The sequence below is a fragment of the Oncorhynchus mykiss genome, chromosome 29 (assembly GCF_057628025.1).
Source record: "Oncorhynchus mykiss isolate SJ-2025 chromosome 29, ASM5762802v1, whole genome shotgun sequence".
Classification (NCBI taxonomy): Eukaryota; Metazoa; Chordata; class Actinopteri; order Salmoniformes; family Salmonidae; genus Oncorhynchus; species Oncorhynchus mykiss.
In genome coordinates this window covers 77,686-105,105 of record NC_143050.1, presented here as the reverse complement: position 1 = coordinate 105,105, position 27,420 = coordinate 77,686, and the positions used below count along the sequence as shown (strand labels likewise).

At 41.3% G+C, this 27,420-nt stretch overlaps 1 protein-coding gene across 1 annotated transcript in view; it reads left to right on the top strand.

Moving 5' to 3' along the window:
• LOC118948708 (hemicentin-1) overlaps positions 1 to 27,420 on the top strand; it is a 124,186-nt gene that overhangs the window by 47,682 nt on the left and 49,084 nt on the right. The window contains exons 16-21 of the mRNA XM_090226282.1: positions 6,445 to 6,589; positions 17,977 to 18,107; positions 25,997 to 26,133; positions 26,245 to 26,374; positions 26,478 to 26,558; positions 26,649 to 26,828. Coding sequence (XP_090082408.1) covers positions 6,445 to 6,589; positions 17,977 to 18,107; positions 25,997 to 26,133; positions 26,245 to 26,374; positions 26,478 to 26,558; positions 26,649 to 26,828 — 804 coding nt within the window. The remainder of the gene's footprint in view (positions 1 to 6,444; positions 6,590 to 17,976; positions 18,108 to 25,996; positions 26,134 to 26,244; positions 26,375 to 26,477; positions 26,559 to 26,648; positions 26,829 to 27,420) is intronic.

The following is a 27,420-nucleotide window of genomic DNA, read 5'->3' as shown; positions in this document are numbered from 1 at the left end:
CCTCCTTTGTATATCCCTCTGACCTTTGTATGTCCAGCTGTCCTAGGCGCCTATGTGTCGCCTTCTCTTCATGTGGTTGTCTAAGATCAGCAGACTATACATATATGGCCTCCTCTGTTCTCCTCTCCTATACAATAGACAATGTATTTTACCAGAATGGCAAATGCACTCTATAAGTGTATCTCTCTCTTGTGTTACAGTATTTATGTTCCTCCACATATGTACATAATTTCTCCCATAGGTGTCAGGTAGGGTGGAGGTGATATGGTCCTTGACTAGTCTCTCAAAGCACTTCATGATGATGGAAGTGAGTGCTACGGGGCGGTAGTCGTTTAGCTCAGTTACCTTAGCTTTCTTGGGAACAGGAACAATGGTGGCCCTCTTGAAGCATGTGGGAACAACAGACTGGGATAGGGATTGATTGAATATGTCCGTAAACACACCAGCCAGCTGGTCTGCGCATGCTCTGAGGGCGCGGCTGGGGATGCCGTCTGGGCCTGCAGCCTTTCGAGGTTTGACACATTTAAATGTTTTCCTCACGTCAGCTGCAGTGAAGGAGAGTCCGCATGTTTTAGTTGCGGGCCGTGTCAGTGGCACTGTATTGTCCTCAAAGTGGGCAAAAAAGTTATTTAGTCTGCCTGGGAGCAAGACATCCTGGTCCGTGACGGGGCTGGTTTTCTTTTTGTAATCCGTGATTGACTGTAGACCCTACCACATGCCTCTTGTGTCTGAGCCGTTGAATTGAGATTCTACTTTGTCTCTGTACTGAAGCTTAGCTTGTTTGATTGCCTTGCGGAGGGAATAGTTACACTGTTTGTAGTCGGTCATGTTTCCGGTCACCTTGCCCTGATTAAAAGCAGTGGTTCACGCTTTCAGTTTCACGCGAATGCTGCCATCAATCCACGGTTTCTGATTTGGGAATGTTTTAATCATTGCTATGGGAACGACATCTTCAACGCACGTTCTAATGAACTTGCTCACCGAATCAGCGTATTCATCAATGTTGTTGTCTGACGCAATACGAAACACATCCCAGTCCACGTGATGGAAGCAGTCTTGGAGTGTGGAATCAGATTGGTCGGACCAGCGTTGAACAGACCTCAGCGCGGGAGCTTCTTGTTTTAGTTTCTGTCTGTAGGCAGGGATCAACAAAATGGAGTCGTGGTCAGCTTTTCCGAAAGGAGAGCGGGGCAGGGCCTTATATGCGTCGCAGAAGTTAGAATAGCAATGATCCAAGGTTTTTCCAGCCCTGGTTGCGCAATCGATATGCTGACACAATTTAGGGAGTCTTGTTTTCAGATTAGCCTTGTTAAAATCCCCAGCTACAATGAATGCAGCCTCCGGATATATGGATTCCAGTTTGCAAAGAGTCAAATAAAGTTCGTTCAGAGCCATCGATGTGTCTGCTTGGGGGGGAATATCTACGGCTGTGATTATAATCGAAGAGAATTCCCTTGGTAGATAATGCAGTCGACATTTGATTGTGAGGAATTCTAAATCAGGTGAACAGAAGGACTTGAGTTCCTGTATGTTGTTGTGGCCACACCACGTCACGTTAACCATGAAGCATACGCCCCCGCCCCTCTTCTTACCAGAAAGATGTTTGTTTCTGTCGGCGCGATGCATGGAGAAACCAGCTGGCTGCACCGACTCCGATAGCGTCTCTCCAGTGAGCCATGTTTCCGTGAAGCAAAGAACGTTACAGTCTCTGATGTCCCTCTGGAATGCTAAGCTTGCTCGGATTTCATCAACCTTGTTGTCAAGAGAATGGACATTGGAGAGAAGAATGCTAGGGAGTGGTGCACGATGTGCCCGTCTCCGGAGTCTGACCAGAAGACCGCTTCGTTTCCCCCTTTTACGAAGTCGTTTTTTGGGGTCTCTGGCTGGGATACATTCCGTTGTCCTGGGTGGAAGGCAGAACACAGGATCCGCTTCGCGAAAGTCATATTCTTGGTCGTACTGATGGTGAGTTGACGCTGCTCTTATGTTCAGTAGTTCTTCTCGACTGTATGTAATGAAACCTAAGATGACCTGGGTTACCAATGTAAGAAATAACACGTAAAAAAACTAAAAACTGCATAGTTTCCTAGGAACGCGAAGCGAGACGGCCATCTTTGTCGGCGCCGGACACACACCGGACACTTGTCTAAACCTTGTCTAAACATGAGACAAGAAACAGGCTACATCTGAGAAGTAGCCGTTATTTACTATTTTACACCTGGGGTTGCTATAAATTATTTTTTACCCATTTTATAAGAGAATTACCGAAATTGAAAATCCAGGCATTTATAAACAAAATCCAGTCTTACTTTATCAAATGCCTTTTCAAAATTCGCCATAAATACCATTCCTGACTTCTTATATGTTTCATGATGTTCTATTATTTCTAGTAGTTGTCGTATATTATCTCCAATGTATCGTCCATGTAAAAAAACCTGTCTGATCAGGATGAACAATACCTGGCAAAACCCTTTTAATTCTGAGTGCTATCATTTTGCTAATATTTTTGCATCACATCATTTAAGGGGCCTCCAGTTTTTTAGATAGACTGGGTCTTTATATTTGCCATCTAGGTCTTGTTTTAATGACAGAGAAATCAGACCTTCCTGCTGAGTACCTGACAGACTACTATTTCTATAAGTGTAGTTAAAACAATCTAACAATGGAGCTTTTAGTGTTTAAAAAAATACTTGCTATACCTCTACCGGTATGCCATCAAGCCCTGGGGTTTTTCCAGACTGAAAGGATTTAATAGCCTCAGAAAGTTCTTCCTCTGTAATTTGGCCTTTGCACTGATCTTTCTGTACATTTGTTCATTTTCAATTTTTTATATTATTTGGAAAGAATTCCTTACCATAATCTTCATTCAGTGGGAAAGGATGAAACGGAAAAGAGAACATCTGCCTAAAATAATTAGCTTTATTTTTGTAATTAGATCGTTCTAGAATAAGTTCCTCAATTTTTGGGCGTTTTTCTTCTGATTTATTTTGTATCTCTGTAGTATCGTTTTTATTGCGATCTACCTGTACTATTAGTTCATGGATTTCCCTTGCTAGTCTTGTCTCTTCAGCCAGAAATGGCTTTTCTTTTATTGATTAATAATAAAGTGAATGACCCCTGAAGGTACATTTAAAGGTATCCCAAACAATAAGGGGATTTGCTGAACCTATATTATACTGGAAAAATTAAGTTATACATTATTTTGTTTTAGTTAAAAATAAGTTGTCCTCCAGTAAACTTTGATTATATTTCCAATATCCCCGTCCACATGGAAAATGTATAAGAGTTATGTGAATGCCAATTAGATGATGATCTGATCGCATTCGGTCTCCTATTAAAACCTTTTTAACCTTTGATGCAAGAGAGAAAGAGACAAGAAAGTAGTCAAGAAGACTAGCTTGATTAAGTCTCCTCCATGTATATCTCACTAGGTCGAGGTTTTTTAGTCTCCAAATATCCACTATTTCTAATGTGTCCATAATATTTGTGATTTCCTTAAGGGCACGGTGATGATAGTTTGTAGAGTGATTACCTTTACGGTCCATTGAGGTATTTAACACTGTGTTATAGTCTCCTACCATAATGATTAGATCATTTGTTGCCTGTAAGTTCAATAAATTTGTATAAATGTTTTCAAAGAAGTGTGTATCATCCTTGTTTGGACCATATAAATTAATGAGCTAAATCTCTTTTTCATCCACTTTCATATTCAAAAGGATCCACCTTTCTTGCGAATCATTCCTCACTATTTGCACATTCAGATCAACATTTTTGTTAATTAATATCATCACACCCTTTGAGTTCCTTTGTCAATGACATAAAATTATTTCACCACCCCATTCCCTTTCCCTTTTCCACGCAAGTGAGTTTCCTGTAAACAGTATATGTTATATTCCTTTTCTTTTAGCCATGTAAAGGATCTTCTTTTTTTATAATCTGCTAACCATTACAATTATAGCTGGCTATACCCCTTACCGTAACCCTTACCATCACCCCTTACCTAGATACTACAGTGCAATAATAATTTTGCACGCCCAATTTTTCAGTTTTTGATTTGTTAAAAAAGTTTGAAATATCCAATAAATGTCGTTCCACTTCATGATTGTGTCCCACTTGTTGTTGATTCTTCACAAAAAAATACAGTTTTATATCTTTATGTTTGAAGCCTGAAATGTGGCAAAAGGTCGCAAAGTTCAAGGGGGCCGAATACTTTCGCAAGGCACTGTATTCTCAGTCTAAATTGACCATAGTTAGTGCTTGTAAAGTCACTGTCATCAGAGGTATTATGAAGGTCAAAACTAGAGCTTTCAAATGTCTGATATTTAGAATTCAAGAAATAGGTTATAGCAATATTTGTTTTATTCCCTTGCCTTTTTGCCTGTGAGCCAATGCCACAGATGTTAGAAAATTGAGACAAGATATTATGTGTGTAGCAAATCTGAGTAGGTTGATGTGTATGATATTGGATGTGATATAGTGAGAGTGTGTACGATGTCTGTATAAGAGTAAGACGATAATCTGTGATGTCCAAATAAATAATAACTCTGCCAATTTGCATGGTTGAGTGTCTATGTGTGTGACATGTAGTGCGTATAGCCTTGATATTCATGATGATAATTGTAATCCATATCGTATCACCATCATAGTTGCATCATAATAACTTTAACATAATTGAAGAACACATCCCAGCATTTCCATAGCAATTGACATTTCACATGATCATGAAAGAGACCTTGCATTACTCTAGAGACGGCTTCACTACAGTACAAATGTATCCCGTACAATATGTTATTATTCCCCAATGCACCTATTCTGATATCTTCCCCTTGCTTGTTGTAAACATATATAAACTTGTAGACAAATACGTCAAAAAGATAGACAAATAATAAACACATTAAATTATAAAACAATTCTCGACAATAAAGAGAGAGGGAGAGAAGAGAAGAGAAAAGAGAAAAAGAGAGAGTGAGAGTGAGAGAGGAGAGCGAGATCAGGTGTGTGTATGTGTATGCATTAGTATATGTGTCAGCAAGCATGTAATTGAGTATGTGTGTTCATATCCACTTCATAATGTTCAGATATTTTAAACAGTTCCCATACCTTCTTTTTTTTGTAACCTGAAATGTAAATTTCCTGTAGAATTTAATACAGCCACGGTGTTATGGAGGTGTCTCGGAATAGCTGTCCATCTATAAAGAGTTTCTCCACAATGATAAAGGCACGCCTACCATCCGTCCTTTGTTGTCTTTGTACCGGATATAGTCTCTTACGACTTTTGTTTATCTCCCTTGGAAATTGGTCATTGAGACCGTGAAGCTCCCTTCTTCTGCTTTTGATCAGCTCCTTATGTTGGTAGTGTTCAAATTTTGAGATGATCGTCGGGGACCCTTGGTCTTGTCGCTTCGAGCTCCATGTCTTGTTACTCGGTGGAAAGCCACCTTGGTTACAGTCTCTATAGGAAGTATGAAGGCGGATTGCATGATTTCTCTGATCGCGCCCACTGGATTATTGGATGCGTCCTCAGGAACCCCAGAAAAAAATGTTTTTTCACGCATGCTACGATATGTCTAGTAGCGACTCCTTCATTACCCTGTTATCCCTGAGTAGACAATCCATGTGGGAATCGTGGATTTTTACCTTGACTGTGAGTGTCTTGTTTTCTCTTTGGAGCGTGAGAATTTCACTTCAAGTTCCACTTTGCGACTGTTAAATCTTTAGCACAATCATGATACAAGCTTGTCATATTAAATTACACATTTGAGAACCGTTATTGCAACCGCAAATCTCAATGTACGACCACTAAATTCTAATTAGTTTCAAACTTGCGTAGTTCTGTCATCATTATAATGCTATAGTTCTTCATCATCTGTTAGTATTAACACTACACAACGCCTCTCCCCTATTTGACCTAAAAAGTTTGTGTGTATGCATTGATATGTAGACTACATGTTCCTTTTGAAAAAATGTATGTAGTTCTGTCCTTGAGCTGTTCTTGTCTATTGATGTTCTGTATTATGTCATTCTGTATTATGTTTCATGTTTTGTGTGTACCCCAGGAAGAGTAGCTGCTGCTTTTGCAACATCTAATGAGGATCCTAATAAAATACCAAAATACCAAATACCCAAACAAATAGATATTTTTTATTATTATTATAATTTATTTTACCGTTATTTAGCTAGGCAAGTCAGTTAACAACACATTCTTATTTACAATGACAGCCTACTCAATGAACAATGAACCTAACATTAACGTAATGTGTGTGTGCAACGTAGTGTGTGTAACATGTAGTGTGTGCATAACATAGTGTGTGTGTATAATGTGTTTGTGTATAAAGTAGTGCTTGTGTTACATATTGTGTTTCTATGTAACATAGTGTGTGTAAGGTAGTGTGTGCGTTATGTTGTGTGTGTGTTTAATATAGTGTGTGTGTGTCCTCTCCCCAGTCGGTCCTGATATTCCCCAGATAGATGTGACTCCCTACAGTATAACAGACAGAGGATACTCTGCTCAGGAGAGACAGACGGTCTCTCTGCTCTGCCAGGCCCAGTCCAACCCGCCCAGTCAATATGTCTGGTTCTACAACAACAGGTATGCCTTAACACACACATACAAACACACACACACTCAATCCTTAATCATTATATGTTATAATTATTTGTTTGTTTTGTTTTCAAAATGCACGTTTCACTTGCACATTTTTGGCTAGGGTCAATTCAGTTCCACCACAATAACCGACACCTGATGTCGGAGATGTAACTGCATTGGAGCTGTCACATCAGGCTTCTGGCGTTATACAGTGAGGTTCAAAAGTATTTGGACACTTTTTGTTGTTTTGTATTTCAAATATTACAACAACTATGCAGTTAAAGTGCAGACTGTCAGCTTTAATAATGAGAGTATTTTCATGCTAATAGTTTGAACTGTTTATAAATTACAGAACATTTTGGACATAGTCCCACACCTTTTTAGGGGACCAAAAGTATTTGGACAAATTCACTTAGATTCACTTTTTCCTTTAACAAGGAAAAGCCTATTGAGACCCAGAGTCTCTTTTTCAATGGAGACCTGGCCAAGAAGGCAGCAACAATCAATACATTACAGAATTAAAACACACAAAAATACAATACAACATGATCCCGCATAAAACAAGCATTTACACTCCTCTGTAACAGAGTCGCCATTCAACATTTTAAATTAATTCAGTGACACTAACATATCTAGATTGTAGACTATTCCATGCCTCTGGTGCAGAAGACGAGAAGGCAGTCTTGCCTAATACTGTAAATGTCCTGGGGACTTTAAGCACAGTTTAAGTCGGAAGTTTACATACACCTTAGCCAAATACATTTTAACTCAGTTTATCACAATTCCTGACATTTGATCCTAGTAAACATTCCCTGTTTTAGGTCAGTTAGGATCACCACTTCATTTTAAGAATGTGGAATGTCAGAATAATAGTAGAGAGAATGATTTATTTCAGCTTTTATTTCTTTCATCACATTCCCAGTGGGTCAGAAGTTTACATACACTCAATTAGTATTTGGTAGCATTGCCTTTAAATTGTTTCACTTGGGTCAAATGTTTTGGGTAGTCTTCCACAAGCTTCCCACAATTAGTTGAGTGAATTTTGGCCTATTCCTCCTAGCAGTGCTGGTTTAACTGAGTCAGGTTTGTAGGCCTCCTTGTTCGCACACACTTTTTCAGTTCTGCCAACACATTTTCTATAGGATTGAGGTCAGGGCTTTGTGATGGCACTCCAATACCTTGACGTTGTTGTCCTTAAACCATTTTGCCACAAATTTGGAAGCATGTTTGGGGTCATTGTCCAGTTGGAAGACCCATTTGCGACCAAGCTTTAACTTCCTGACTGATGTCTTGAGATGTTGCTTCAATAGATCCACATATTTTCTTACCTCATGATGCCATCAATTTTGTGAAGTACACCAGTCCCTCCTGCAGCAAAGCACCCCCACAACATGATGCTGCCCCCCTGTGCTTCACGGTTGGGATGGTGTCCTTCGGCTTGCAAGCGTCCCCTTTTTCCTCCAAACATAACGATGGTAATTATGGCCAAACAGTTCTATTTTTGTTTCATCAAACCAGAGGACATTTCTCCAAAAAGTACGATATTTGTCCCCATGTGCAGTTGCAAACCATAGTCTGGCTTTTTTATGGCAGTTTGGGAGCAGTGGCTTCTTTCTTGCTAAATTGTCTTTCAGGTTATGTCGATATAGGACTTGTTTTACTGTGGATCTAGATACTATTGTACCTGTTTCCTCCAGCATCTTCACAAGGTCCTTTGCTGTTGTTCTGGAATTGATTTGCACTTTTTGCACCAGTACGTTTATCTCTAGGAGACCGCATCTCCTTCCTGAGCGGTATGACAGCTGTGTGGTCCCATTGTGTTTATACTTGCGTACTATGGTTTGTACAGATGAACGTGGTACCTTCAGGCATTTGGAAATTGCTCCCAAGGATGAACCAGACTTGTGGGGGTCTACAATTTTTTCTGTGGATCTGTTTAAACGGTATGCAAATTGGAGTGGGTCTAGGGTTTCTGGGATAATGGTGTTGATGTGAGCCATTACCAACCAAGGCCTGAGCTACAGCCAGTTTGATTTGGGTATGTAATTTAGGTGACTTTTTTTTTTTTTTAAATGACAGATCCTTATTAAGAACAAATTCGTATTTACAATGACGGCCTACCCCATCCTAACGACACTGGGCCAATTGTGCACCACATATGGGACTACCAATCAGAGCCAGATGTGACAAGGCCTGGATTCAAACCAGGCACTGCAGTGACACCTCTTGCACTGAGATGCAGTGTCTTAGACCACTGCCCCACTCGGGAGCCTTAACAGAACATTGTAAATGAACACATACAAATGTAGCTTTCTGCGCATATAAAGTGAGGTCCAACCCACCATTTGGTACAAGGTGCAATGGTGGGTGAGTGACTTGGCATTTGTAGTAAAGCACAAGGATGCATGATAAACAGAGTCCAGTCTCTGTAACAACAAGTCACCATAGTCAATTACAAAGAGAAAAGTGGCCTGAACAAGCTTATTTCAAGCCATAAGCGAGAAGGAAGCCTTATTACCAGAATAAAAACCCAATTTCAATTTAAGCTTCTTCACAAGATTATGTATATGAACTTCAAAGGACAACTTCTCATCTAACCATATACCTATCAATCACATGTATTCATAAAGCCCATCTTACATCAGCTGATGTCACAAAGTGCTGTACAGAAACCCAGCCTAAAACCCCAAACAGCAAAGAATACAGGTGTAGATGCACGGTGGCTAGGAAAAACTCCCTAGGAAGGTCAGAACCTAGGAAGGAACCTAGAGAGGAAACAGGCTATGGGGGTGGCCAATCCACAGACCCCTGTCCCCGAATACTGTCCCCGAATACTGTTCTTTTGGGTCTTCCATATCACTAATTTTGCTGCCCCTAACACAAAATTAAGCAACACAACTACACCCTTTTGACTGAACCTGTACTTTGGCCCAAATATATACAGTTTGGAAGAGAAAACCTCTCCCAACGTTGAGAACCAATCAGTAATCAGTTCAATCATCCCAACCAACCTGGGACACAGTAAAAACAGATGTGCCAGAGATTCAGACTCGGCACAGAATGGACACCCCTCCCCAACAGTAGGGTCCAGGTGTACCAGATGCATGTTAGTGGCTATAGCTCCATGTATTATCCTTCATTGGAGGTCAGCTGTCCTCTTATCAATAGGCAGTTTATATAATGATCGCCAAAAACCTTTTGGAGAGGCACCTGGACCAAGCACATCTGCCCACCTCATCGATTTTACCCCTTCCAGGGAAGAGACATGGGACACCTTTACACATGTTCTGTACATGGCCTTCTTTCCCACTTCCTTGAACTCCCCCAGCTCCGGGGTGTCGAAGGAAAGCAGCATCCCCATGTCCTCCTCAAATGCCCCCATCGCAGCACTAACAATCAGTGCAGGGAACACATAATCCAGACCCTCCCTCCACCGATCAGAATTGGAAGTATCAGTCACATACTGCAGATGAAGCACTGGCAAGGAGTCGCAGATCTCATCGACGACCTTCCTCAGTAGGCGAGATGATCGGATCCCCGCTCTTTCTCCCAGCTCCTCCAATCTGCTCCTGCTTCGCATCAGACGACCCAGCTTGGTACACCCCACGCCTAACAGGCATGAACGTAGGCTAGCTGAACCCAGAACACGGGACTGGATGGCAGTGTTATGAAAAAGGGGCTCTTCAAAAAGCCACATCCCTGGTGGCATGCCGGCCTTACGGAACTTGACAAAGACTCTCCAAGCCTGCATAACAGACTCATAAAATGGAGTCAGGCCAGTCAAATCACCCCCTCCAGCTTTAAGAGGAAAAGATGCTTGTCTAAGCCCAAACAGCCCGCTCTCCTCATCAATATGTAGGATGTTTCGACCCAGCTAGAACAGTCTCTGTACAACAATCTCTGGGCTGCTTGGAGCCGGAAAGCCGTGATCCTAGAGGAAATGTCCACCAGGCCTTGCCCACCCTCGTGCAGTGGCAGGTACAGGGCTGCAGCTTTAATCCAGTGTTGTCCAGACCAGAATAAATTGACAAGGGTCCTCTGAAGCTCTTGTATCAGACCCTTTGGTGGCTGTAAAATCATTAGTCTGTGCCACAGGGTAGAAGCAGCAAGATTATTAGCTACCAGGACCCGTCCCCTATAGGACAGCTGGGTCAACACCCATTTCCACCTTGACAGTCTGGCACATCAGAGCCTAGAAAAACCCCCAAAGTCTTCATTCCATCTCTGCCCCACTGAAGCCCCCCTGGTAACCGTGGAGTGGACCCCATCTGAAGCTGACCTGCCCACAGCGCTTCACTCTTTCCCCAATTGACTCTAGCTGAGGAGAACCCCTCATACACCTTTAAAGTGTTTGAGAGAACCTTAACATCCTCACCCCCTGTAATAAAAACGATCACGTCATCTGCATACGCAGACAGTGCTATCGTGGGACCCTTCATTACACCTGGCACAGAGAAACCAGTAAGCTTTGCTCTTAAAAAACAAAGCATTGGTTCAATCGCCAGACTTTATAACTGCCCTGAAATTGGGCATCCCTGCCTGATGCCCCTTTCGACAGGGATGGGGCAACTCAAACCACCACCAACCTTCACCATACACGAGGCTCCAGCATACAGTAAATTCACCCAAGACAGAAAAACATCCCCAAACCCAAAGGCTTTCATTGTTTTAAACAAGTCCTGGTGGTCCACACGATCAAAAGCCTTCTCCTGATCCAACGAAAGTAAACCCACATTTATATCAGACAGTTTACAAATGTCTAAAACATCTCTTATCAGAAACAAGTTGTCAACAATAGAGCGATCAGGTACACAGTAGGTCCTTGTGGATCAACAATCCCAGATACTCTTTCAACCTGTTTGAGAGACATTTAGAAACAATTTTGTATTCTGCGCACAGTTGACGCATTTCAATATCATTCGTGGTCACCTTCCCATCAGGGAGACGAAGGCTGACCATCTGTTTGCGCTAGGAGCATCCATATCCTTGAGGGAAGCGAAACGAGACCTAATCAAGGCACTCTTTCATGCAGAAACGACCTCAATTCATGTCTCTTGTCCTGTAAGTTCATGACTAGTCCAGGGTCGTTCTGAGTGAGCAGCATCAGTTCAATAGATTTGATGTCCTGTCCTTGATAGTCTCTTTAACTTCAAATTGAGACAGAGCAGTATACTGGTGACAAAATACTCGTATTTGGGCCTTCCCAACCTCCCACCATTGTCTCAAGGACCCAAAATTCCCTTTTATACCCCTCCATTTTTCCCAAAACAACAAAAACCTGTCACAAAACATGACATCATGTAACAATTTAACATTAAAATACCAGTAAGGCGTCCTTCGTGGACAGGACAAGTGAATATCAACAGTAACAATATGATGATCAGAGAAACCCACAGGAGTAATGACACACTTTCCAACCCTACTACAGTATTGCTCAGATACATACAACCTGTCTAACCTTGCTGCACTGACACGACCTTCATTAATTTTTAGCCATGTGCCTAACTTTTGCATTCTTTACTCTCCACACATCAGAAAGCTCAAACTCAGTTAATAGGCCAGACAGGCAAGTGGCTGACCGCAGGTGAGGTTCTTCGGCAGTGCGATCAACAGTAAAATCCACTGTACAGTTCCAGTCACCCCCTAAAACCATACACCCCTCTTGATCACACTGTCTTAAGGTTTCCTTTATTTGATCAAATATAGCAATACGCTCTGTACCCTCATTCGGAGCATAAACATTCAAAAAAACAAACAAAAACCCCATAACATCCACCTTGACCAATAAAACCCGACCCTTGACAATCTCTGTTGTAGATACCACAGTCACCCCTAAGCATGAGGAAAACAAGATTGCCACCCCAGCACTGAAATTAGTACCATGACTGAGTACATACTGCACCTCCCACCACATACCCCAGTCAACCTCATTTTCCTCATCACTATGTGTCTCCTGTAAGAAAACCACATTAAGCCTTTTCTGTTTTATTACTTCTAATACCCAAGCACTCTAAAGTCTGCTCCGGTGAGTCCAAAAACATAAACACCTGTCGCCGAAATGACATTACCTGTTTCAATGCCGGGTGTTTGCAACCCAACAGAACAACCTTAAGTGAACTGGCGAACTTCCTTTTTAAAGCGAAGCTTTATTGCTGCTACTTTTAGTGAGTTTGGTACACATCCGGTGGATAGAGAGGCGTTTATTATGTTCAAAATAGGAGGGCCAAACACCGGAAGCAGCTCTTTCAGTAGTTTAGTTGGAATAGGGTCCAGTATACATCTTGAAGGTTTAGAGGCCATGATTATTTTCATCTATGTGTCAATAGATATAGTATTAAGAGCAATCACATATCCGGGAGCGTAATCATAGCCTCAAATGCATTAGCATAACGCAGCAGACATAAATACCCCTAGAAACTTTTCCTATTCATGAAAATTGCAAATGAAATGAAATAAATATATTCAAACACAAGTTTAGCCTTTTGTTAACAACACTGTCATCTCAGATTTTCAAAATATGCGTTACAGCCAACGCTAGACAAGCATTTGTGCAAGTTTATCATGGCATAATGCTATGCTAGGCTCTGCTGGCAGCAGGCAACATTTTCACGAAAATAAGAAAAGCAACCAAATTAAATCATTTACCTTTGAAGAACTTCAGATGCTTTCACTCAGGAGACTCCCAGTTAGATAGCAAATGTTCCTTTTTTCCAAAAATATTTTTTTTGTAGGCGAAATAGCTCCCGTTTCTTCATCATGCATGGCTGAGAAATCGACCGGAAAATGCTACAACTATAACGCCAAACTTTGCCGATCCATAATATTGACAGAAACACGGCAAACGTTGTTTAGGATCCATCCTCAAGGTGTTTTTAACATATATATTCGATAATATATCCGTCGAGACAATTGGTTTCTCATAAGAAGCGATTGGAAAAATGGCTACCTCAGTATTTTACGCAAGATTTTCTGCGGGAGACACCATGTGACCACATGCTATATATGGTCCCTTACAGCCATTCTTCAATGGAAATGCCTAAAAAGACGTCACAATGCTGTAGACACCTTGGGGAATACTTGGAAAACGTAAACTCATGTGTAGCTCATTCACAGCCATATAAGGAGTCATTGGCATGAGGCGGTTTCAAAAAATGCGGCACTTCCTCGTTGGATTGTTATCTGCATTATATGCATAGTCGAGCATCTTTTCGTGACAAAATATCTTGTTTAAAACGGGAACGTTTTTCATCCAAAAATGAAAATAGCGCCCCCTAAATCCAAGAGGTTAAAAACTTGAGTGTCTCCCTTGATCCTAGGTCCTGGCAGAGTTGTGCAGACTGAACTTTGAACTGAACTTTGGAGGAATATGCAGATTTAAAGAGTAGTCCATAATTTGCTTTCTAATGATCATGATTTTTTCCTCAAAGAAGTTCATGAATTTATCACTGCTGAAGTGAAAGCCATCCTCTTTTGGGGAATGTGGCTTTTTAGTTAGCTTTGCGGCACTATCAAAAATAAATATAGGATTGTTCATATTTTCCTCAATTAAATAACAACATATTTGAAGGATGATACTTTTTCGAAGGGCAAGCCACCAGATGTGACAATGCAAACCTTCTCTGGCTGAGTGCGAGATCTGGTAAAGGTCATGAATTTTTTTTTTTTGTACATTCAAAACCAGTTTGAGGGGAGGCCTGCACTGACTGAAAAGCATTGTGATGCTGGTCATTTGAACATCTTGGCAATGTTCTGTTATAATCTCCACCCGGCACAGCCAGAAGAGGACTGGCCACCCGTCATAGCCTGGTTCATCTCTAGGTTTCTTCTTAGGTTTTGGCCTTTCTAGGTAGTTTTTCATAGCCACCGTGCTTCTACACCTGCATTGCTTGCTGTTTGGGGTTTTAGGCTGGGTTTCTGTATAGCACTTTGAGATACCAGCTGAGGTAAGAAGGGCTATATAAATAGCCTGAACCAGAGAAGGAGCACATGAATATATGACTGTATCATCTGCATGTAGATGCAACTTTGCTTGTTGCATCCCATTTCCCAAATAATTAATACAAATTGAGAAAAACACAGGAGCTAAAATAGAACCCTGGAGCACACCTCTATTAATCTCTAGAAAGCTAGACCAGCGATTGTCAGTATATACACTTGTGTTTTGTGTTTTGTCAGAAAAATAGTTCCCAAACCAATTTACTTCCCCTTCATTGAGACCAGTGTTACTGAGTTGAGCTAGCAAAAATGCATGGTCAACTGTATCAAATGCCTTTGATAAATCAACAAACAGAGCACTTGCTTTTTATCAAGTGCTTTTATGATGTCATTTGCCACTGCTATAGCTACAGTTTGTAGTTGTATTTACTATGGATCCCAAGGCAGCAGCTACTCTTCCTGGGGTCCGGCAAAATTAAGGCAGTTATACAATTTTAAAAACAGATTTCACAACACATTAAGTGTGTGCCCTCAGGCCCCTACTCCACTACCACATATCTACATCACAAAATCCATGTGTATGTGTGTATAGTGTATGTGTTATCATGTGTTGTATGCATGTGTCTGTGCCTATGTTTGTGTTGTTTCCCAGTCCCTGCTGTTCCAAAAGGTGTATTTTTATCTGTTTTTTAAATCTGAATCTACTGCTTGCATCAGTTATCTGATGTGGAATAGAGTTCCATGTAGTAATGGATCTATGTAGTACTGTGCGCCTCCCATAGTCTGTTCTCTACTTGGGGACTGTGAAGAGACCTCTGGTGTCATGTCTTGTGGGGTATGCATGGGTGTCTGAGCTGTTAAACAGACAGCTCGGTGCTTTCAACACCTCTCACAAATTCAAGCAGTGATAAAGCCAATCTCTCCTCCACTTTGAACCAGGAGAGATTGACATGCGTATTATTAATGTTTGCTCTCTGTGTATATCCAAGGGCCAGCCGTGCTGCCCTGTTCTGAGCCAATTGCAAGATGTTTTATATATTGGTTATAATCTCAGCCAGGTGTTGTATATATGTGACTCACCACCTGGATTCGGTCTTATGTAGCAAAATTTGAAATGGTATTTTTTACATTGGATAAAAGTAGAGGCTAAAAAATGATATATCATACCCTGCATTTGAGGAACAATGGGAAATGAATTCTGCTTTGCAAGTTGATCAACTTGTCAACTCACTTTTGAGAAAATTACCTTTAAATGTTTTGGTATCTAGTGAAGAGCTCTTCTTTGTCTACACCCATTCAGCATCGTTCACACCCTCTTAAGCTTTAGCCCCACCCATCTCGTTTCGCTCTCGGAGCGTTCAGATCGCATGCTTGATGCTCTGGCCGATGACATGAAAACCGCCTAACCAGCCTTGCTGGCAACAATTTCATGGTGCTTTTTTTGCAGACTTTTACTGCAATATTCAACAGGTGTTGTACACACGTAACATTAGCGAACGAGCCAGCCAGCTAACGTTAGCTAGTTAAACAACAATGAACACAGTGCCAACAATTCCACAGTGATGGGAGCTAACCAACCAGGTTCAATGTTAGATAGCTAACTTTCGGATCTAACTAGAAAAGCAAATGGCTCTGGGATACAAATAATAACGTCAGCTAGGGATCCAGCCAGCTAACAATAGCTAGCTAGCTAAAAGCACTTTAGCTTAAGACATACAGCTAGCTAGCTAGGTAAACAATGAACCTAGCTAGGTAAACAAAGTGCAAGATCACACACACGTCACACAAAGTTAGCTAACGAGCAAGCCAGCTAATATTAGCTAGTTCAACAACAATGAACACAGTGCCAAATCATGTCGTTTACTACCCTGCGTGAATATGCTGGGAGCTAACCAACCAGGTTCAATGTTAGCTAGCTAACATTAGGCTCTAACTATAAAAGCAAAAGGCTCTGAGAAACAAATAATAACGCCAGCTAGGGAGCCAGCCAGCTAAAGTTAGCTAGCTAGCTAACAGTACACTTTTGATTAAAATTAAACTACTTTCTGTCAAAATTAGAAATGTTTAATATCTGAAAATGTAGCAAGCTAACGCGAGACTATCTTAACTCTATACATCATTATGTATGAGGTACGCGTCTCCCTGTCAGGAATGCCATGCCACAGTTGCCCTTAGTTTGAAGATAGGTGTTTTCTCCATCTATTTAGCTATCATACTTTAACTCCACTGATTTCAACACTTGATCCTCCAGAATGTGGAGAGCAACACTTATGCAATTCCAATACACAATACATTTTTATTTAAATCTGTGTTCGACAGGATTACCAACACAAACTGACCAGCTCAAATAGACAGAAGCCATCTATATGGCAGACCAATCTGAACTCATCTCTCGGCATGTCCAGCCCACTCATTATCTCAGCCAATCATGGCTAGTAGTAAGGTTGCTGACTTTTTCTGTGGCTTAACCAACAAGGCTCCTAATGTAACCATTTTTGGCATACAAATTTGTTATTGAGGCACATGAAAGTTCACATGTTCGAGAAGGCATTTATGCCAAAAAATGCTTTTTTATTAAAAAAATATATATTTTTACGTTCAAACGGCTCTCCTGTGAAGTCGTGACTTGCGACGTTTCCTGAATCGGGTCACATATTGGTTCTAATCCCAGTCATGTGTTTTATATATTTGTTCTAATCCAGCCAGGTGTTTTATATATTGGTTATAATCCCAGCCATGTGTTTTATGTATTTGTATTTATTAGGGATCCCCATTAGCTGCTGCCACTCTTCCTACGGTCCAAACACCAAAGCACCCACATTACATATACAGTGGGAAGAAAAAGTATGTCAACCCTTTAGAACCACGTGGATTTCCGCATAAATTTGTCATAACATTTTATCTGATCTTTATAACAGAAATAGACAAACCCAGTCTGCTTAAACTAATAACACACAAATAATTATATTTTGTATGTCTTTATTGAACACACCGTGTAAACATTCACAGTTGCAGGTTGGAAAAAGTATATGAATCCCTGGATTTAATAACATGTTGACCCTCCTTTGGCAGCAATAACCTCTGTAGTTATTTATTGGTTTGAATTCCAGACAGGTGTTTTTTGTGTTGGTTATAATCCAGCCATGTGTTTTATATATTGGTTTTAATCCCAGCCATATGTTCTATAAATTGCTTCTAATCCCAGCCAGGTGTTTTATAAATTGGTTTCAATCCCAGCTAGGTGTTTTATATATTGGTTCTAATCCAGCCAGGTGTTTTATATATTGGTTCTATTCCAGTCAGGTGTTTTATATAATGGTTCTAATCTAGCCAATTGTTTTATAAATTGGTTCTTATCCAGCCAGGTGTTTTATATATTTGCTCTAATCCAGTCAATTGTGTTATGTATTGGTTCTGATCCACCCAGGGGTTTTATATATTGGTTCTAATCCCAGCCAGGTGTACACGGGATCCCCGTTCACTATCCCTTGGATTATGCGGATGAACACAGGTACCTATGCCTGTCTGGCTCAGAACACATACCTCAACACCCGTACTCGCAAGACCATCAGCCTCACCGTCTTCTGTGAGTAACCTCTGACTTCTAAACCCTGAACTCTAACCCTTGACCTTTAACCCCTGATCCCCATCTCTCAAATTTAAATGTGATGCATTTCAAAGTGCTTAAACACATAAAATAATAAAAGATAAAAACTAGGCAAAACAAAATTGTAAAACAAAATTAGACCAAATAAAATAGTAAAACAATAATTAAATACTAACAGTCTATCTGAGATTAATACAAATATATAAAAATAAGATACACCTATGAAATGGGAGAGTTAATCAAATAGATTGTATGTCTAAAAACACCATACAGTATGTAACAGCACAGCTAAAAAGGTGTTTTTTAAGATCCTTCTTAGTGGCTGAAGGCAGCCTCACCAAACGTTTTAGTTTTGACCTTTGAACAACTAAAAGGCCAGTGCCAGATGATTTGAGGGACCAACTGGGCACGTATGTGAACCACCACGTGGATTCAGTCCTTTGTAGCAAAATTAGCAATTGTGCTTTTTACATTGGATAAAAGTAGAGACTCAGGGCTCTAAAATGTTATATTATACAATGTAGTTGAGTAATCATGGAAAAGTAATTCTGCTTTGAAAAGTTGATAAACTAGTAACCCTCACTTTTGAGAAAATCTGGTACACTACCTGCAGAGCTCTTCTTCTTCTACGCCCATTCAGCATCATTCACACTCTTAAGCTTTAGCCCCACCCCTTTTTTTAAGGATTCACATGTGAGGCCCTGTGCAAAATAAAGTGAAAACGATAGTGTAGTAAATAATCCGATTTCAAGACTAAAAGTGGTGAAAGTAGTAGCAAAAGGTAGAAGTAAAAATGCACTTTACCTTGGCCTATATCCTAATCTGACTTTGGTGCAGGTCATGTTGTTCTTCACATTACCGTCTCTGGTAAACACATACTATATCAAATCAAATCAAAGTTTATTTGTCACATGCAGAGGATAAAGAAGGTGTAAACCACACAAAGAAATGGTTACTTGCACAGTGGAGTCTTTTGTTTAGATAGTTAGCTATCTAGCTAAACAATTAACCATAATGCCTACTCATTCTACCTTGCACCATGCATGAATCTGCAGGTAGCTATAGCTAACCAACTAGGATCAATGTTAGCTAGATAGCTAACATTAGGCTATAACTAGCAATGCAAATGGATTTTTGAGATACAAATAATATTACTACATAGATTATACACATAACATTAGCTAGTGAGCCAGCAAGCCAAATTTCGCATGCTAGTTTACAGTACGCTCTTGCAATGAAAATGACTTTCTGACTAAATTAGTAACGTATAATATCGGAAAATGTAGTTAGCTAGACTTACCCATATACATGGAAAAACGCTTCTCCCTCTCTATCACGGATGCGATGGTTGCCCTTAGTTTCAAGATGTAATCCGGAGATGTCTATGTTATAGACAGAGGCATGCTACATGGCAGACCAATCCGAGCTCATCTCTCAGCATGTCCAGCCCGTCCATTATCTCAACCAATCATGGCTAGGGGGACAGTTTCTGTTTTTTTCGTGGTTAAACCAGCTATAGTAGGGTCGTAATTCAACAATTGTTTTCATATTTAGAGATGGTACACAGGACTGTTATTAAAACACATGAAAGTGAACATGTTCCAAAAGGCATTTCTGACCAAAAATAGCATTTTGATATAAATACAAAATTAAACATTCAAGTGCCTCTCCTGTGAAGTAGTGACATGCGACATATGCCTAGCTGCTTGAAACAGGTCACATATCTTAACAGCATGCCAGGCAGGTATTCAGGTGCAAGGCCACGTAGTGCTTTCAAAATCAATTCTAAAACGAACAGGCAACCTTTGCAGGGACTTTTTTGTGTATTGTATTGTCTCCTTCTGGTCTTTGCGAGCACATGTGCTGCTGTATTCTGAATTAATTGGAGTTGGCTAATGTTTTTGGGGGAAGACCAGAGAACAGAGCATTGCAGTAGTCAAGCCTGGTAGTGATAAAATCATGTATTAGTCTCTAAGTGTTGGACCGGCAGAGAAACAGACTTTTGCAATATTTGTAGGTCCAGCTTCAATCTTCGACATACTTACGGTGCATTCGGAAAGTATTCAGACCCCTTGACTTTTTCCACATTTTTTACTTTACAACCTTACTCTAAAATTGATTAAATTAATTGTTTTCCTCATCAATTTATCCACAATAACCCATAATTACAAAGCAAAACAAGGTTTTTAGAAATGTTTGCAAATTTATAAAAAATGTCAAACAGAAATACCTTATTTACATAAGTATTCAGACCCTTTCCTATGAGACAAAAAAAATGACCTCAGCCACATTCTGTTTCCATCGATCATCCTTGAGATGTTTCTACAACTTCATTGGACTCCACCTGTGGTAAATTCAGTTGATTGGACATGATTTGGAAAGGCACACAGTTGTCTATGTAAAGTTGTTGACTTTGCATGTCAGAGCAAAAATCGAGCCATGGGGTCAAAGAAATTGTCCGCAGAGCTCCGAGACAGGATTGTGTCGAGGCACAGATCTGGGGAAGGGTACCAAAAAATGTCTGCAGCATTGAAGGTCCCCAAAAACACATTGGCCTCCATAATTCTTAAATGGAAGAAGTTTGGAACCCCCAAGACTCTTCCAAGAGCTGGCTGCCCGGCCATACTGAGAAATCAGGGGAGAATGGCCTTGGTCAGGGAGGTGATCAAGAACCCGATGGTCACTCTGACAGAGCTCCAGAGTTCCTCTGTGGAGATGGGAGAACCTTCCTGAAGGACAACCATCTCTGCAGCACTCCACCAATCAGGCCTTTATGGTAAAGTGGCCAGATGGAAGCCACTCCTCTGTAAAATTTACAGGGCAGCCTGCTTGGTGTCTGCTAAAAGGAACCTAAAGGACTCAGACCAGACCAGATTATCTGGTCTGATGAAACCAAGACTGAACTCTTCAGCCTAAATGCCAAGCGTCATGTCTGGAGGAAACCTGGCACCATCCCTACAGTGATGCCTAGTGGTGGCAGCATCATGCTGTGGGGATGTTTTTCAGAGGCAGGGACTGGGGACTAGTCAGGATCGAGGGAAAGATGAATGGAGCAAAGTACAGAGAGATCGTTGGTAAAAACCTGTTCCAAAGTGCTCAGGACCTCAGACTGGGGTGAAGATTCACCTTCCAACAGGATAATGACCCTAAACACACAGCCAAAACAACGCAGAAGTCTCTGAGTGGCCCAGCCACTGGAGAGACCTGAAAATAGCTGTGCAGCGACGCTCCCCATCCAATCTGACAGATCTTGAGAGGATCTGCAGAGAAGAATGGGAGAAACTCCCCAAATACAGGTGTACCAAGCTTGTAGCATCATACCCAAGAAGATTCAAGGCTGTAATCGCTGCCACACGGTGCTTCAACAAGTACTGCGTAAATGAATTCTTATGTAAATGTGATATTTCAGGTTTTTTTTTAAATACATTTTCAAAAACCTGTTTTTGCTTTGTTATTATGTGGTATTGTTTGTAGATTTATGAGGGGGGGGGGGGGGACTATTTAAGCTATTTTAGAATAAGGCTGTAATGTAACAAAATGTGGAAAAGTCAAGGGGTCTGAATACTTTCCAAATGCACTGTATTATTATTATTGTGGGGCTTGCGCAGCAATTGCCCCAGCTTTAATCTTCCACATACTTATTCCTATTATTAGTAGTAGTAGTTTCATTCTTTACCACGTGCAGAGCGGTCTCTAAAAAGTTACAGCGGTTTTATGTAACCACATCAACAGCATTTTATGTAACGTTTTTGCATACTGCCATTTTGACCTCTCCCCCAATAAATCAGACAAAAACATATAAGGTATGACATCCTCCCCTACTCTGCTTGTCAAATCTGAAAACAGATTAGGAATAGCCTCTACCAATCTGTAGATAGAGCTGTTTTAGTAGCCCATCAACTGATCTCTTTCTAGCTGCAGTAAATTATGTCAGAAGCTAGCAGATGAATTATTTACTAACAAAAGCTGCAAATTCCAATAAAACCTCTTGTTTTGAAGTTCACTTTCCTTACTTTGTCTAAAATAACTAGCATGATTCTAGCAAAGACATTTTGTGGGTCAGAGTGCAGTACGCAGTCGATATCAAAGAACCAATTTACTGCTTTAGCCAAAAGGGAGCAGTGTTGCCAATGCTACTGTTGAATAGCAATGCTTGAATGAATGTCTTAATAATAGCTCTTCAAATTCCTATGATTTGTCAATCTGTATCAGACCAAACAGCTAGCTCTAAAATGTTGAATACTTCCCAAGTCTGGAGGACCTGGAATGATGAAGGGAAGATTTCTAATGCTTACTAGATTACTATACACGCTCTAAATAACTTAACTTGTTAGTTTGCCTGTTTCTAAAGAGAAGGGTGGGCTGTATCCCTCTGTGTGGATAGAGTGGATTAGGAATACCTTCTACAATTAAAAAGTTGCAGCTGTTTCTTGGAGCTTAGAGTGACAACAAGTGTTAAGGTGATGTCTACTAACAGCTCTCATCATTGTGTCATCATTGAGCAGTCCAAATGGAGTCGTTGCTGTGTATACTCACAGATATAGAGGGCAAAAAATATGATGAGGCTGAAGTGACCACAGTTACTGATTATAACCACACAACAACTGAACCACACAACTTCTCACCATAACCACACAACTTCTGACCAAAACCACACAACTACTGACCACCACAGCTACTGTCAACAATGACACAACTTCTGACCACAACCACACAACTGCTTACCACATCTAGTGACCACAACCACACAACTGGTTACAACAGCTAGTGTCCATAACCACACAACTACTAACCATAACCATGCAACTTCTGACCACAATGTACACAACTAGCAATAATGCTCTAGGGGGTGCGGTATATGGCCAATATACCACTGCTAAGGGTTGTGCCTTGGTTGTGGTTTTAGCTATGGTATATTGGCCATATACCACAAACACCCAAGGTGCTTATTGCTATTATAAACGGGTTACTAACGTACACGACTACTGACCAGAACAACACAACTTTTGACCAAAGCCACACAACTACTGACCACAACCACGCAACTTTTGACAACACAACTACTGACCACAACTACTGACCACAACACAACTTCTGACCACAACCACACAACTACTGACCACAACCAAACAACTTCTGACCACAACCACACAACTACTCATAACATAACTACTTACCATTCAACTGCTGGCCACAATTACTGGCCACAACCACACAACGTCTAACCACAACCACACTACCGCTGACCACATATAGTCACCACAACCATACAACTATTGACCACAACCATTCACTTCTGAACACAACCACACAACTGCAAACAACTTCTAGTGATCACAACCACACAACTTCTGACCACAGCCACACACCAACTGACCACAACCAAACAACTTCTGACCACAACCACACAGCTTCTAACCACAACCACATAACTGCTTACCACAATTAGTGACCACAACCACACAACTACTGACCACAACCACACACTTTCTGACCTAAACCACACAACTTCTGACCACATGTAATGACCAATACCACACTACTACTGACAACAACCACACAAATGTTGTCCACAACCACACAACTACTGACCACAACCACACAACTGTTGACCGCAACCACACAACTACTGACCAGATCTAGTGACCACAACCACACAACTAGTGACCACAACCAGTGACCACTACCACACTACTACTGACCACAACCACACAACTTCTGACCACATCTAGTAACCATTACCACACTACTACTGATAACAACCACACAACTTCGGACAACAACCACACTACTGCTGACCACAACTTCTGACCACAACCAAATAACTAATGACCACAACCACACACCTTCTGACCACACAACAACTGACCACAACCACACTCATTCTGACCACACAAAAACTGACCACAAACACACAAATTCTGACCACAACCACACACCAACTGACCACAACCACACAACTACTGACCACTACCACACAACTACTGACCACAACCACACAACTTCTGACCACAACCACACAACTTCTGACCACAACCGCACAACTCCTGACCAAAACTACTGACCACAACCACACAACTTCTGACCACAACCACACACCAACTGACCACAACCACACAACTACTGACCACTACCACACAACTACTGACCACAACCACACAAATTCTGACCACAACCACACAACTTCTGACCACAACCGCACAACTATTGACCACAACTTCTGACCTAAACCACACAACTTCTGACCACATGTAATGACCAATACCACACTACTACTGACAACAACCACACAACTGTTGACCACAACCACACAACTGTAGACCACAACCACACAGCTGTTGACCACAACCACACAACTACTGACCACAACCACACAACTGTTGACCACAACCACAACACTTCTGACCACATCTAGTGACCACAACCACTCAACTAGTGACCACAACTAGTGACCACTACCACACTTCTACTGACCACAACCACACAACTTCTGACCACATCTAGTGACCACTACCACACTACTACTGATAACAACCACACAACTTCTGACAACAACCACACTACTGCTGACCACAACTTCTGACCACAACCAAATAACAACTGACCACAACCACGCACCTTCTGACCACACAACAACTGACCACACAACCACACAATTTCTGACCGGAGAAATACAGAGTACTCAACTCCTGACCACAACTACTGACCACAACCACTCAACTGCTGACCACAACTTCTGACCACAACCAAGTAACTACTGATCACAACCACACACCTTCTGACCACACAACAACTGACCACAACCACATAACTTCTGACTACAACCACACAACTGCATATAACAGCTAGTGACCACATCCACACAACTACTGACCACAGCCACACAACTTCTGACAGAACATAACAACATAACTACTGAGCACTCATCTACTGACCACAACTACTGACCAAAACCACACAATGTCTGCTGACCACAACCACAGAACTGCTGAACAGATCTATTGACAACAACCACACAGCTACTGACAACAACCACACAACTTCTGACCACAACCACACAACTACTGATAACACAACTATGGACCACTCAACTGCTGAAAACAACTACTGACCACAACCACACAACTTTTGACCACAACCACAGAGAAACGTCTGACAGTAAAGGTGGAGAGCTGGTTGATGTGACCACATCTTGTGACCATAACCACATAACTACTAACCACAACCACGTAAAGTCTGACCACACATCTTACTACTGACCATATCCACAAAACTTTTGACCACAACCACACAACTACTGACCACAACTACTGAACCACACGACTACTGTCCACTACTACTGACCACTATTGACTATAGATGGGAATTGTATATTATATCACTGTTCAAATAATATAATTAAAGTACAACTTTTTAAACTTCTTTCACTACTACAAAAATACTTTAGCACGCCCCACAGCTTTACTATTAAAGTTACAATATATAGTATAGTTCTTAAAGGGTAAAAAGTTCTTAAATGGTAAAAAGCTGATTTTGTCACATTACAGATGTGTGAGTCTAAAATCACACCTAGGTTTTTAGCCTGCTGGGTTGCAATAGTGCCAGATAATTTGACTGACTGTCTAGGCCAGGCTATTGTGCAATAGTGCCAGAGAATCTGTTTCTCTATGGGCCACAGATTTGTCTTTGTTGAACAAAAGGAAGTTTTCTGAAAACATTTTAGTGATACTTTCTGCTGCTTCTCTCGCTCCTCTCCATATGGTCTCGCCTCACACACACAAACACAAACAAACTCACACACAAACACATAGACAATAACAACACAGTCAACACAGTGTTGCGCTGTATATTGTCCCCCTGTCCCCCAGACCCTCCAGATGGTTCCCCCTCCTGCTCTGTTCTCCCAGCAATGAACTACTCCTCCCTCAACCTGACCTGTTCATGGCCGGGGGGCCTGCCCTCCCCTTCACTACGCTGGACCACAAACCTTCTGGCCCTGGCACAGGTACACACACAAGCACACACGTATACACACGCACACACATATACACATGCACACACGCAGAAAGGCTCCTAGCAAAGACAATTGTTGTTTTTCTGGTTGTTATTGCACCAGGGAGTGGCGTGGCCAGCCAACAATGTCTCCGTACTGCAGTCTGGATCCCAGACCTCCAACAACTCTCTGTTCACCTGCCTGGGGATGCACCCTGCTCTCAACACCTCCACACAATGCACTGCACGGGCCTGTAAGTCTCACACAAACACATAGATATGGCACAGGCATGTACATCACACAAACACAATGCTGCCCCAACATCCACTACATCTCTCTCTCTCTCTCTCTCTCAGGGTCTCCTTATAGTGAGCCAGTGTGTTCTGCTTATGCCACCGGTAAGAACCAATACCTGCTGCTGTCCTGCTCCTGGGAAGGTAACCATGACCATCACAAAAACAAGCACTAACACCACAACAACATCCACAACCACAATCATAACAGCAATGAAAATATTGTTATTGTAGGTGGGTCTCCCAGGTCCATAGTTTGGTGGGAGGGGCCTAAAGGAGAAGGCAGGGGCCAAGGAGTGGAGACCTCTAACATCCTGGTACTTCGTTCTAACTCCACCCAGAACGGACAGGCCTACACCTGCTACGCCAAACACCCCCTGGACACACACACTAGGACCTGCAGCCTTAGACTGGGTAAGCACATACACACAAACCAATAAGGTCCATCCATTTTCAACCTATTTTGGACTCTTTCCACGTGGTTACAGCTCGTTAATTCCAACTCGTTAAGCTATTTCAAAATCAAATCAAATTGTATTGGTCACATACACATGATTAGCAGATGTTAATGCAAGTATAGCAAAATTCTTGTGCTTCTAGTTCCAACAGTGCAGTAATATCGAACAACTAATCTAACATTTCCCAACAACTACCTAATACCCACAAATCTAAAGGGGTGAAGGAGAATATTTACATATAAATACATGGATGAGCGATGGCAGAGTGGCATAGGCAAGGTGCAGTAGATGGTAAAAAGTACAGTATATGTGATATGAGTAATGTAAGATATGTAAACATTATTAAAACTTCTTGCTCCTACTTGAGATGCAGATGTCTCAAGTAGACACCTGGAAATGCAAATGCGCTACGCTAAATGCTAAATGTACTCGTTAAAACTCAAACGGTCATCAAAATTCACATGCAGGGTATTGAATTAAAGCTACACTCGTTGTGAACCTAGCCAACAAGTCAGATTTTTAAAATGCTTTTCGGCGAAAGCATGAGA